The sequence below is a fragment of the Bos javanicus genome, chromosome 4, assembly GCF_032452875.1.
Source record: "Bos javanicus breed banteng chromosome 4, ARS-OSU_banteng_1.0, whole genome shotgun sequence".
Classification (NCBI taxonomy): Eukaryota; Metazoa; Chordata; class Mammalia; order Artiodactyla; family Bovidae; genus Bos; species Bos javanicus.
Window position 1 is genome coordinate 68978538 of NC_083871.1, and position 12644 is coordinate 68991181.

At 37.8% G+C, this 12644-nt stretch overlaps 2 protein-coding genes across 9 annotated transcripts in view; one reads left to right on the forward strand and one right to left on the reverse strand.

Moving 5' to 3' along the window:
* Window positions 1-4771, forward strand: part of JAZF1 (JAZF zinc finger 1) — a 330578-nt gene extending 325807 nt beyond the window's left edge. Inside the window, exon 5 of the mRNA XM_061414278.1 lies at window positions 2397-4771. Within this exon, the coding sequence (XP_061270262.1) occupies window positions 2397-2573 (177 nt within the window). The 3' untranslated portion in view covers window positions 2574-4771. The remainder of the gene's footprint in view (window positions 1-2396) is intronic.
* TAX1BP1 (Tax1 binding protein 1) overlaps window positions 4763-12644 on the reverse strand; it is an 84090-nt gene continuing 76208 nt past the window's right edge. For 6 of the 8 annotated variants that reach the window (XM_061414270.1, XM_061414269.1, XM_061414274.1 and 3 more), the window contains 2 exons: window positions 7216-7298; window positions 4763-6633 (listed from right to left, as the gene is read on the reverse strand). In XM_061414270.1, coding sequence (XP_061270254.1) covers window positions 6432-6633; window positions 7216-7298 — 285 coding nt within the window. In that variant the 3' untranslated portion in view covers window positions 4763-6431. Of the gene's footprint in view, window positions 6634-7215; window positions 7299-9675; window positions 11223-12644 lie in introns of those variants that run through there. The other 2 variants (XM_061414277.1, XM_061414275.1) reach the window with 1 other exon arrangement.

The window sequence follows — 12644 nt, forward strand, 5'->3', positions numbered from 1 at the left end:
AGTGAAGTTCCCATAGTTATCTGTGAATGAACAGATAGGGAAATGTTACATCTGATTAGAGATATAACTAACATCTCTGATAAGGTTGTCCCATGACACTTGTGAACATTTTAAGTCACAGCAAGAGAGAGAGAGAGTTGGTAAGGTAGTTTATTTTAGGCCCTTTGGTCAACCCAGAGCTGCCATGTTTCCACACATGTAGCCGGCTTCCTGATTTTTCCAGAGTAGTAAAGTTGATGTATATTAGTCCCACAGCCACACACAACACAGCATTTACATTCAAGCTGGGTACGGACCACAGACCCTATTGGAATCACCTCAACCCTGCACATGACCTTCCCCTGCTGAACTCCAGATCTGGATTCACACTGGACAGGTTTCTCATGGCTTTAGCAATTTCTAGTTTCACACCTTGCCTCACTTATTTAAAAAAAAAACCACCTCAGCCTGGATGGAGTATCTTAAGTTCTGGTCCTGTTGGAGTTGCTAAACACACAGGGGTACCTGGATTTATAATGATCCTTCTTACAAGTTCCCTGTGAAATGTTTTAGTAACTCCTCATCCACAGGAGGCAACAACCCTGAGGTACTCCATTAACTATTGGGCTGATAGACAACGCTTATCTTTGTATGTTGGCCCTAGTGGCTCTCACCTGGGTCTCTCATGCCACTGCAGTGGGGTACTAGCTGGGGGCTAGATGCACAGGTTGGCTTCTTTACCCACGTGCCTGGGCTCCTGGTGGGATAGCTGGAGCGGCAAGGGGTTGGTCTCTCTTAATGGGTCGGATTCTGCACGGTCACTGCTCTCTCCACACCCTACCACGGCAATCTCCTAGTTGCTGGCATGCCTCTAGAAGGCAAAGTGAAGGGCTTCCTCACCCTGCATGCAGGAACTAATGCAAGACCCACAAGGGCTGAAGGGGCAGAAGGCTGACAGCTGGGCCTTCAGGGAAGAAGTTTTGTCTGTCCTTGAGCTTCAACTCACCAGACAGCCTACAAGATTTTTTTAAGCATAGACAACTGGTTGCTATCTGTCGCCCCTGGGTTCCACAGTGTCAAAAGGATTCTCTTCCATAGGACTTTTGAAAAGAATTAATGTGCACGGTGCATCTCCAATAGGGAAATATAGTGATAACCACTGAACACATTTTGTTTCATGGCAAATCTCTCAATTTCTTCCAGAATGAAGCATGTTCTAACAGATTCGCTCAGATACTTGTGGAGCATCTACTCTGTGCCAGGCACTGTGCTTGATGCTCATTAAACAACAGCAGTTTGTTCCTTTTCTTTGGGAGCTCGACAAGGGCATCCTATGAAATAGAAGATGGTTATGTTGGAATCCTTTAGTTGGGCATAGGACTGGGCTCAATGGGCCTACACTCAGGTAATACTTTGAAAAATAGCCCACTCTTCCGGTGATCGATGCTCAACAACTCAAGCCTTTTCTTCTTTCCCCCTACTGCTCAACCTGACAGTAGCTGACCTGAAAGTGGAGATCTATGTTCCAGTACCACCTCTGCCGTTTGTTCTTCCATAAATCTTCCATCAGTTTACTAAATGCCCCGAGTCTGTTTACTTGCCATTTAATTGGGATAAAGGAAAAGTAATTTGGTTAAATCTATAGTGATTCTAGGCATGACGTCTTAAATAGAATGTGCAATGTGAACTAGCAAAACCAACGAACAGAAATCCAGATAGCATGCAGATACTTCATGTATCATTTAGGATTTATATGCCAATTTGAAGTTCAGAAGTCTTCTGCTGCTAAGAATTTCATAAACTGACATTTTCAAAGTTCAATATATGTTTGGAATGTAGTACATAAATAAAAGCAGAGTCCTGTCTGCCCACAGGTGCTTAACAACACACAACTGTACTGGGGCAGGATTTAAACGGGCAGAGATACAGGCTTAATGCAGAGTAGAAAAAGAACAAAAATTCTCTAAGGTAGGAATTAGCATGATTGGCTGGGAGCAAGACATGCTGAGTTTCCAGTCAAGAATTTATACATCTTGAACTTTTATTACCCTAACCTTTGTTTTCTTTAGATTTTTTTGTTTTCGCTATCTTGGATAGATTTACATAATTGTTCACTGGCAACATTCTTCAGACAAAACTATGCCTGTACAGTCCATGAGTCTTAACTATGTATTTTATGTAAAACTCAAACTCAGTACTTTCAGAGTAACTGAAGCCTACCTGAAATGGCCTTGGGGCACAGACCATGGTGAACACACTGGACTGCTTTGGTCACAACTGGCGTTAACGAAAGCCTATTCTGTATACAGTTGCCATCTGAGAGAGGTCCAATTGCAGTCAGACCCACACTAAGGTTTTCCCCCATCAGACAATTGGGTGACACCATTTAACAGATGATATTTTTGTCTTCTCCACAGAATGTGAATGGCATAAAGTACCATGCTAAGAATGGTCACAGAACACAGATTCGTGTCCGTAAACCATTCAAATGTCGTTGTGGTAAGAGTTACAAGACAGCTCAGGGCCTGCGGCATCACACAATCAATTTCCATCCCCCGGTGTCGGCTGAGATTATCAGGAAGATGCAGCAATAACATGCTGGTCGTAACTGTGCCAAGAAATCCTCACCAGCAGTTGCTGATTTTGAAAACAGCCACCTTTTTTCAGGGGAAGCATTCAGCAACCCTTTAAAGAATTAAATGCATGCTTTAAATTTTTTCTGTAATTTTGGAATGATGTATCTTTGTAGAGTTAATGATTTTGTACATTTGCACATGTAATCATCATACCCATTTTCATTACTTTGATATAAGGTGCTAAACAAAACAAAAAGCTCTAGGTTCTTCAGCACATTTTCCCCAAACCAAGATTAAAATTGAGGGCATGTTGCATATTGTTTAGTTGTATTGCAGTGATATCAACTGGGGAGGGGGGAGGAGGGGCTAGGCACTGAGGTTTTTTTTCCCCCAAGATTATAATGTGATTGAAGTTTTCAACACATCAACTCATTGTGTTCAAAACCAAAATAATACCTTCATTATCCAACTGGTTACCATGCCTTACATAATGGAGTTAGTACTTGTGAGTAGAAAGACTTTAGGTAATGGAAATATAAATAAGAATGTTTAACATAATATGCTAAAAGTATTTTCATATTTAAATAACATACATAAAGGGTGTGCTTTCTGTGTTTTATATTATTGTGCAAATCCTTTTGCCCTTTAAAAGGCTGAAAATCTTGCCATCTGACTTATCATGTTAGAGTTATAAAATAGCATTTTTGTACAAAAGTCTATTCAGTTCACTCATTAGTTTAACATTCATTGAGTGCCTGCTGGGTGCAAGGGATTCAATTTATGCCTATTGATATCTGTGGACCAAGATACTAGTTTAGTTAAATACTTTTCCCTTAAATCTGTTAGGAAACACTTTGAAATACTTAAGTGCAAATTTTTTGTGTGTAAAATTTAGTTCTATCTTCATCTTTAGGTGAAGTTTTAAAGCACTTTGTAGTTCTCTATTGCCAACAGATTAATGTTTTATGTGTTGCCAATTCTTGCAACCACTGCCCAACGAACCTGTGGGTTGCAAATAAGAAAATTCCAAACACGTTTCAAACAGGAACATTTTATTAAGACCCCATCACCTGTTCATGCTCATTGTGTTTTTAGAATTTTTTTAAAAGCACTTTTTTCCATCACATTGTAGATGTCTGTATTCTCATTGGAAACGTCTGTTTAGCTTTATAAGACATTTTGCTGAAATATGAAATTGAGCCTTATTGACAATTAAGTGCTTATTGCAGCAGGTGGTCAAAGAGTGACTAATACAAGACCCGTTAAGAGTGTAACTACGTCTGGACCATTCCTGAAGTTTTTCTTACCAACAATGCCATCATGCCTTGAGTGTTCATTTCTCCCAAGTGCTATTCCTTAAACATGAGTTTACCAATTGCCTAATTATGCAATAAAAATTGCTTTGAGATGGCTAACTGCCCACAAAAGTGGTGAAAATCAAACTCGAAATGCTTATAAAAAATAACTTTCTTCCTGTGTTTGCATTTGTTGAGTCTTACAGATGGGAGGAAGCAGGTGTCCCTCCTCAATTTTTCAGATGTTCTGAAAGGAAGATAATTCTGTTAGCCAGATGGGTAAGCTTCTATATCATTAAGTTGTGAATCCCTCATAATGAGGGAATTAAAAGTATTTATAAAGACACTGCCCTCTAAAAATTTCCTTGGATCTCTTAAGAGTAGTCTTGGTCCTGAACGTACAGTGTTACCCTTGTGTTAAAGGGTGATCCAGACGTGAGAAGCAAATAGTTGGTGCATAAGAAGGCCCTACTTGGCTATTTCATATCTACCTATAATTGACCAAAATTTTTTTAGGCCAACAATTATCATCTAGCTTTGCTCCTTCTAGTGCAAGAAACTTGTAGGCTGGGTCAGTAGTTCAACAGCTAAACAGTCATTAGTCATTGTGCATGTTAGATTTCTTTCAACTATAAAACAAATTCCAGTTTCTATTTACTTATTCATTGTGACAGTATTACTAAACAGGTAAGGATGGGAATATTTTGTTATACCGTGTATAGTGAATGTATTGTATTGTGTCTGTGAAAACTGTGCTTTAAATTATATTTTCATATGTTTTGTTCGGGACAGAGCACATTAAGTTTGAAAGCAACAGAGGTTTGTTTTAGAACTGAAGGCAACTAAATAAAATTCCTGTCAAGAAAAGCTGCTTGTAAATGAAATCACATTTAAAATAAACTGCCTCTGACCCAAAATAAACATGGCTCTTTATTTTCATTAGCATCCATTATCAAGGCCAGTATCCAGTTTGCCACAGAAACGAATATCCATTTAGTACCTTGCTTTTAGGGTGCCCAGTTTTTGGATTCAGCTGACGCATGTAGATGTCATCGGTGTTTTGCATGAATCACATTGTTTTTTCTATCAATAGTAAACTACTTACAAAGCCTGGGGCTAGAAGCTACCTAAAAATAGGTTAGTATGAACAATTTCATTTCACTGGTAGTGAGTAGTCTATACTATTCAAAGTATACTTTTAGGTTAGCATGGTCTACAATTATTAACTGTTCCTACTGTTGAACATATTTTACCTGAATATATTCTGCTTAGCCTATATAACCTATCCTGAAGCTTAAAACATGGATTCCTCACAACAGCATCCCAGATCTGCCATGTCCTAACATCTGGCACCTGACTGCCTAATACTGTTTTGCCCCAGACTCAAACCTTTTAAAGGAGTTCAATGATACACAAATACAAGTCAGATGGTGTATATACAACTTACATATAGCACTTCATAATATCTTAGGTAACTAGTATGCTTAAGACAAGCTTAAGTATTTTAGTAACTACAAAAAGAAAAATCAAAAAGTCTGTATTTTAAATTCTTAACATTTATATTCTAAAAGAGTACTATATTTCAGAAAATTCAAGACCCAGGACCAAAAAGACATTCAAGATGATCACAAATAGATTTGAGTGAAATTACATACCTCTAAAAATGTGTCCACTTTAATGTCAATACTATACACATCAAAGACATAAAAAATACATTAGTTTGATTTGGGTTTATGCATTACATGTTTAATCACTTACTGAGAACATTTTTTTAAAGTTACACTCTTATCAGGAAAATGAGGGGAAAAAAATACATTTTCTGTGATTTTTATGCCACAACCACCACTGTTCAGTAGATCATTTAATATAAAACAATTACACCAACATATCTTGTTCCATTTCCCCATCAGACAGAAATACAACTTTAGGATGGCTTTAAAATAATTATTCAGGTATTCTAAAGTTTTTCAGTCATAAAATTAGCAAAATATGCTTTCTATTAATTCCTAAAGCAAACATCTCAAATATAAAAGGACAGTTGCTATCACTGCAATCTTGCAAACATATGATCTCATTCTACATGCAGCTCCCTTTCTAAAGAGGGTTAAAAATTTTTTTCATGGGCTAAATTATGAAGTTTCTGTATTCAAAGAATTACTTTGCAAGACTTATGATAAATTCTTTTTACTACATAATTTTTAAGTCATGCTTAAGCAACAAGGTCAACAATCTTGTAAATATTCTGCTAAATAACACTATACATTTTTTTTTCAATGTGGTAACACTAAAATAATCCCTATTTCCTTCATTCATATAATTTTGCAAAATGGGAAATAAATATACAAACACACAAGAATTTCCTAAGCAGGTAAGATTAACAGAGGTTAAAATTACATTTATTGATAGTGTTAAGCCAAAGACTGACCCTGACCCCAGTAACACCAAACTCAAAGTAGCTCTTGGTCAAAAAGTACGCTAGAGGGTACATGGAAGCGACACCTTGTGGTCTTAGTGCTCTATTTGAGGTGATTTTTTTTTTTTAACTGTTAAACTGTATTATTAACTCCTAATACAAAAGTAACTAGTCAAAATTTAAAACATTCTGATCAAAATGGGTCTGTACATGCCTTTCAAACACCTGCTGGTCATAGTCGGGAGGGAACTGCTCGCTGCACATTGGGCACACCTTCCAGTGACTTTCAACATGTTCTTCGAATTTGCTCTGATCATAGTTGGGAGGGAACATTAATTCACAGAGTGGACATTTCTTCTGAACATCAAAGCTTGAGGAAATAAAATGAAAGAATTACATGTCTGATAAGATTTCTAACAGCAATAATCTTCAGATATGGCAAGACTGCATTTATCTAGTTAATATCAGTATCAGCTTACCTTGAAACTCTTCAGTTACTCCAGGAACCTCTCTTTCTTGGTCCTAGAAGCTTGCTATTGACAACTGTGTAACCCACTTATAAAGCTGCTAAATTTATTTTACAACTAGATTGACAAAAACCTTTTCTCATCAAATCGAAAAAATACAATTATGTGAAATGAGGCTCAGTGACAAGAATTCTTCAATTGTTAACTAACAGAATATGCCTTTTGTAAAACTATAAAGATTAATTGAGCTTGTAATTTCCCAACAGCGCTCACTCAGTTTAACAACTAAAGTTTACAGCACTGGCTCTCAAAGGACTGTATGTATCAGCACCATCTGCACGGGCACACTAAAATACATATTGCTGGGCCCCACAACAAGAATTTTGGGTTCAGGAGGTCTGAATCATACACATTTCTAACTTTCAAGGACCATACCTTGAGAACCACTGGTAATCCCAATTCTACACAGAAAAAAGAGAACTTACCTGGGATCAAAGCAAAAGCCTGTTCCATGCCCACGTAAATGCTGACTTGGAGGATCAGGAGCAGTGGGCACCTTCTCATCTTCCTAGGCAAAGAACAATTTTTGCAACTTTGAGAAAAAGTGAAACCAAACAGAAGTCCCTCAATTTAATCAAGCACTGTATAAAGGAAGTAAGATTTTACTTTAAAAAACTTTACTTCTGTTGTTATCAGGTTTTCCTGTAAATAGAATTTTGAAAGTAATTTGTTTTTACAGAGTATTTCACTGTGGACTAAGTCTTACCTTGAAATAAAAAGCAATATTCAGTGGAATGGAGAGTGTACCACACCAGAGTGTGTGAACAAATGAAGATCAATAGACTTCTGACCTATATGTAGGTAACTTTACTGCATTTTTATCATCCATACATGGGCCACTTTCAAAAAATCTTAAGACTATATTACTTTTCCTATTATTCTCATTAAATACCTACTAGTGTGTAAGACAGGCAGGATCTTTGACAATATACATCCACTGTACAATATGTAGAAATTAAAGGAAAACCAGCAATATCTATGAGGTTTACGTGTGCATTTTGTTGGCAAATACATGAGAAAATTCAACTGGAAAACCGTGTTAAAAGCAAAGCAATGCACCAAACTACAAGTCTCAAAAACCCTGTTGTAAAATAATCAGATTAATTTTTTTTAATATATACTACCTGATGAACAGATTATCAAGATAGCCTGCTGAAAACCCTGTACATCTGAGTTGGGATCAAAACCAAAATGCTGGTTTGGATTTCCATGCCTGCACCCAGTGGTCACTTTACAGACTTGCACATTGCTGCTACATCAACAAGGGTGAAGATGGCAGAACACGCGGTTACTCTGACAATTATCCCCTCCTGAAATGGGTCGGGGGGTGGGGTAACACAAGGCTCCCCACTCTCCCCCGCCCATGTGCTTCACCTGAGAAAACACTTCTGTTGGCAAATGATTCTCTTAGGCTATACTTGAGCAAAAGAAAAACAGGATTAGTAATCTAATAGTAGATTGAGAAGCTGAGGAATATTGGACAAGTACTTCGTATACTTCAAAAATTAAAAGTCTTTAACTAAAATCCAGTTTTAAAATCTAAGCATACAAAGAGGGAAGATGATGCATAGCTGAATCTGCTAAGCTTAATATGTATACAGGTAAATTGTGATTCTGTGCCACATTACTCTGGCTGCCAGATTTAGGCCTTCCAGTAACAATACCTGAAACATGAATCGGCTTAAACAACTACATATAAGATAGTGAACAAAATTTTCTCATATATATAAAATATATTAATTTTTTTAATTTTGAAATGCTATTTAAGAAAATAAAAACATAATGAAAGGTCTCTTCATATTCTACATTTAGAAATCATTCAAGAGATATTTATAATAAAATACAACCTTCTGGTGCCAAATGTATTAATGGAGCCAAAAATCTCGTAACTACTTTTTTTTTTCCCCTAGTAATAGCTATTTTTCTGGGCTCCAAAATCACTGCATATGGTGACTGCAGGCATGAAATTAAAAGATGCTTACTCCTTGGAAGGAAAGTTTATGACCAACCTAGATAGCATATTCAAAAGCAGAGACATTACTTTGCCAGCAAAGGTCCATCTAGTCAAGGCTATGGTTTTTCCAGTAGTCATGTATGGATGTGAGAGTTGGACTGTGAAGAAAGCTGAGCGCCGAAGAATTGACGCTTTTTGAACTGTGGTGTTGGAGAAGACTCTTGAGAGTCCCTTGGACTGCAAGGAGATCCAACCAGTCCATTCTAAAGGAGATCAGTCCTGGGTGTTCTTTGAAAGGACTGATGCTCAATAAAGCTGAAACTCCAGTACTTTGGCCACCTCACGCGAAGAGCTGACTCATTGGAAAAGACTCTGATGCTGGGAGGGATTGGGGGCGGGAGGAAAAGGGGACGACAGAGGATGAGATGGCTTGATGGTATCACCGACTCGATGTACGTGAGTTTGAGTGAACTCCGGGAGTTGGTGTTGGACAGGGAGGCCTGGCGTGCTGCAGTTCGTGGGGTCGCAAAGAGTTGGACACGACTGAGCGACTGAACTGAACAGCTTATACCAATTTATTGCCTCCATGAATCAGCTAACAGTAGAGTCTGAAGCAAAGGTGCTAGATTCAGACCAACCTATCAGACCTGTTAACCCAACTGATAAAATGTGGACAAGGGGATTAAAAAGCAATTTATATTTTCTAAGCCATATACAATTTGGTAAGGATAACTCTATTATATTTTCTACCAGAATAAAAGAGTAGAGGGACTCGAGTAGAATTCTAGATAGAATAATGAGACGTTCATGAAATAAGAAACCACCTACTTAGAGAATAGGTTAAGTATGTAATAAAATCTGAGGAGTCCATTGATATAATATAGTCCCTGGCAGTCTTGTCACGCAAAAGGACCAAGTTTTCACTCACAAATACAGTTACTCCATTTTATTCATTGAGCTTGGGTATTTCCAAACCATACTAGCTTATATACAACAAATTAGGGAAATGAGGCTATTAACAGGCTCACTGCCAGCAACAAAAAAAGGCTACTGGTAAAAAAGAGAAAGGCAGGCAAGAACCAAAAACATCCAACAGGATTTCAACACTGCATCATACAGCTTTACTATATACATTAAAAGAATGTGAGGACATCATTCAATACTGATTTTTTAATTAATAAACTTCAAATTTATTAGTATTCTAGTTTAGAAAGCTTTCACTTAAAATAATCAAGTTTTAGCACTGAAAGTTGTCAACTCAAAAGGATTCTGAATAGCAGGTTTTAAAATATAAGTACCTAGGTATTTTCACAAAACTGCTTAATACCACACTGAAATGTATTTATGAACAATTGCAAATAATTAAATTTTCCTTAAAATATTTTCAATAGAATTTTAATCTACAAAGGTCTAAGCCACCTACTTGTTCATATACCTTTAGACCCATCAGCATAATGCTCTTTCTAGTGCAAACTGGTTTTTAAGCAAAGGAAATATATTACAGTAAACTGAAGCCCTACTTGAAACCCAAAACTTCTTACAGGATGCTCAATTCAAAATCTAGTGTATAAAAATATTCTTGTTTTTTATCAAAGCATGCTGCTGCTGCCGCTAAGTCGCTTCAGTCATGTCCAACTCTGCGACCCCATAGACAGCAGCCCACCAGGCTACCCTGTCCCTGGGATTCTCCAGGCAAGAACGCTGGAGTGGGTTGCCATTTCCTTCTCCAACGCGTAAAAGTGAAGTCGCTCAGTTGTGTCCAACTCTTAGCAACCCCATGGACTGTGGCCCATCAGGCTCCTCCATCCATGGGATTTTCCAGCCAAGAGTACTGGAGTGGGGTGCCATTGCCTTATCAAAGCATATCACGAGTTTAACTAATCTCTTAGACAATAAGATACATTAAAATCATACTAAATTCAAAACACAATCATGATCATAAAAATACAATTACTATATGATACAACAATTCCATTTCTGGGTTTATGTCCAAAAGAACTGAAAACAGGAACTCAAATAGATGTATTGGTACACTTATGGTCATATCCACATTATTCACAATAGCCTAACGGTGTAAACAATTCAAATGTCTACCAATGGATGTGTGGATTAACAAAATGTGGCATATACATACAATGTATGGTGTACACATACATTATTTAGCCTTAAAAAGGAAGGAAATTCTAACACGTTATAACATAAATGAATCTTGAAGACATATGTTAAGTGAAATAATCCCACCACAAAAAGATAAACACTATATATGATTCTCCTTATATGAGGTATCTGCTGCTGTGCTGTGCTTAGTTGATCTGTCATGTCCGACTCTTTGCAACCCCAAGGACTGTAGCCACCAGGCACCTCTGTCCATGGGGACTCTCCAGGAGTGGTTGCCACGCCCTCCAGGGGATCTTCCCAACGGAGGAATCAAACACAGATCTCCCACATTGCAGGCAGATTCTTTACCGTCTGAGAAACCTGGGAAACCCAAGAATACTGGAGTGGGTAACCTATCCCTTCTCCAGGGAATCTTCCTGACTCAGGAATCCAACCAGGATCTCCTGCATTGTAGGTGAATTCTTTACCAGCTGAGCTACCAGGGAAGCCCTAGGTACTAGAATAATCAAATTTGACAGCTGACAGGCTGAAGCGGAGGGAAGAAAGGAATTGCCATTTAATAGAGTTTCTGTTTTGTCAAGATGAAGAGAGTTCTTAAGATTGGTTGCACAACAATATGAATATACAGTTGACCACCAAACGATAAGGATTTGAACTGCGCAGATCCACCTATATGTGGGACTTTTTCAGTAGTAAATACTGCAGTACTACATGATCTGCAGTTGGCTGGATCCTCGAATGTGGAGCCATGGATATAGGAGAAAGTGCAGATACAGGGGACCGATAAGTTATACTCAGATTTTTAACTGCACAGAGGGCTGGCACCCCTAACCTCCACGTTGTTTAAGGGTCATCTGTACTTACTGCTATAGAACCATGTGTTACAAAATAATACATAGTTAAGTTTTGCCAAGTTAAGATGGCAAATTTTACATTATATGTATTCAACCACAATAAAAACTGCAATTGTGATCAAACCATCAATATGCACCTAGTTACACCATTTGAATCATTAGGATTCAGATAGTCAGCATTTCTCAACCTTTGCCAGGAATTATTAATTGAAATAATTTAGATATCATTGTTTGTTTAGGTGCTTAGTCATGTCCAACTCTTTGCAACAACCGCCACCCCCCACCCCCCCACCATGGACTATAGCCCACAAGGCTCCTCTGTTCATGGAATTTCCCTGGCAAGAATACTAGAATGGATTGCCATTTCTTTCTCCAGGGGACCTTCCTGACCCAGGGATCAAACCCGTATCTCCTACAGTGGCAGGCAGATTCTTTACCACTGAGCCATTCAGGAACTAGTAACAAAGATCTACCACCTAACAGAACTTTTACTAAGTTGATAATTATTACTTTAGCTCAAAACCATCCTTTAAGAAACATCTGCTAAGGCCAAAACCAACACATAAGAACAGAGTACCAATAACTCTGGGTAACTATTACATAAAGTTTTAAATAAATGTTTATCTTTATCCCTCATAACTCTGTATTATTAATACTGGTCAACATCCTCTTTTCATGAGATGTTACTATTCAAACTCCTCCAAACTTCCCTGAGTTTGAGCAAACTCCGGGAGACAGTGAAGGACAGGGAAGCCTGGTGTGCTGCAGTCCATGGAGTCACAGAGTTGAACACAACTTAGCAACTGAACAACAACAAACATCCATTTCCTGTAATATGTCAGTGAAGGAATATCAACTGAATTTATAACTATAAAGATATTTTTAAAAAGGAAAATAATTTTATAAGATCTCTATTACTTTTCAATTG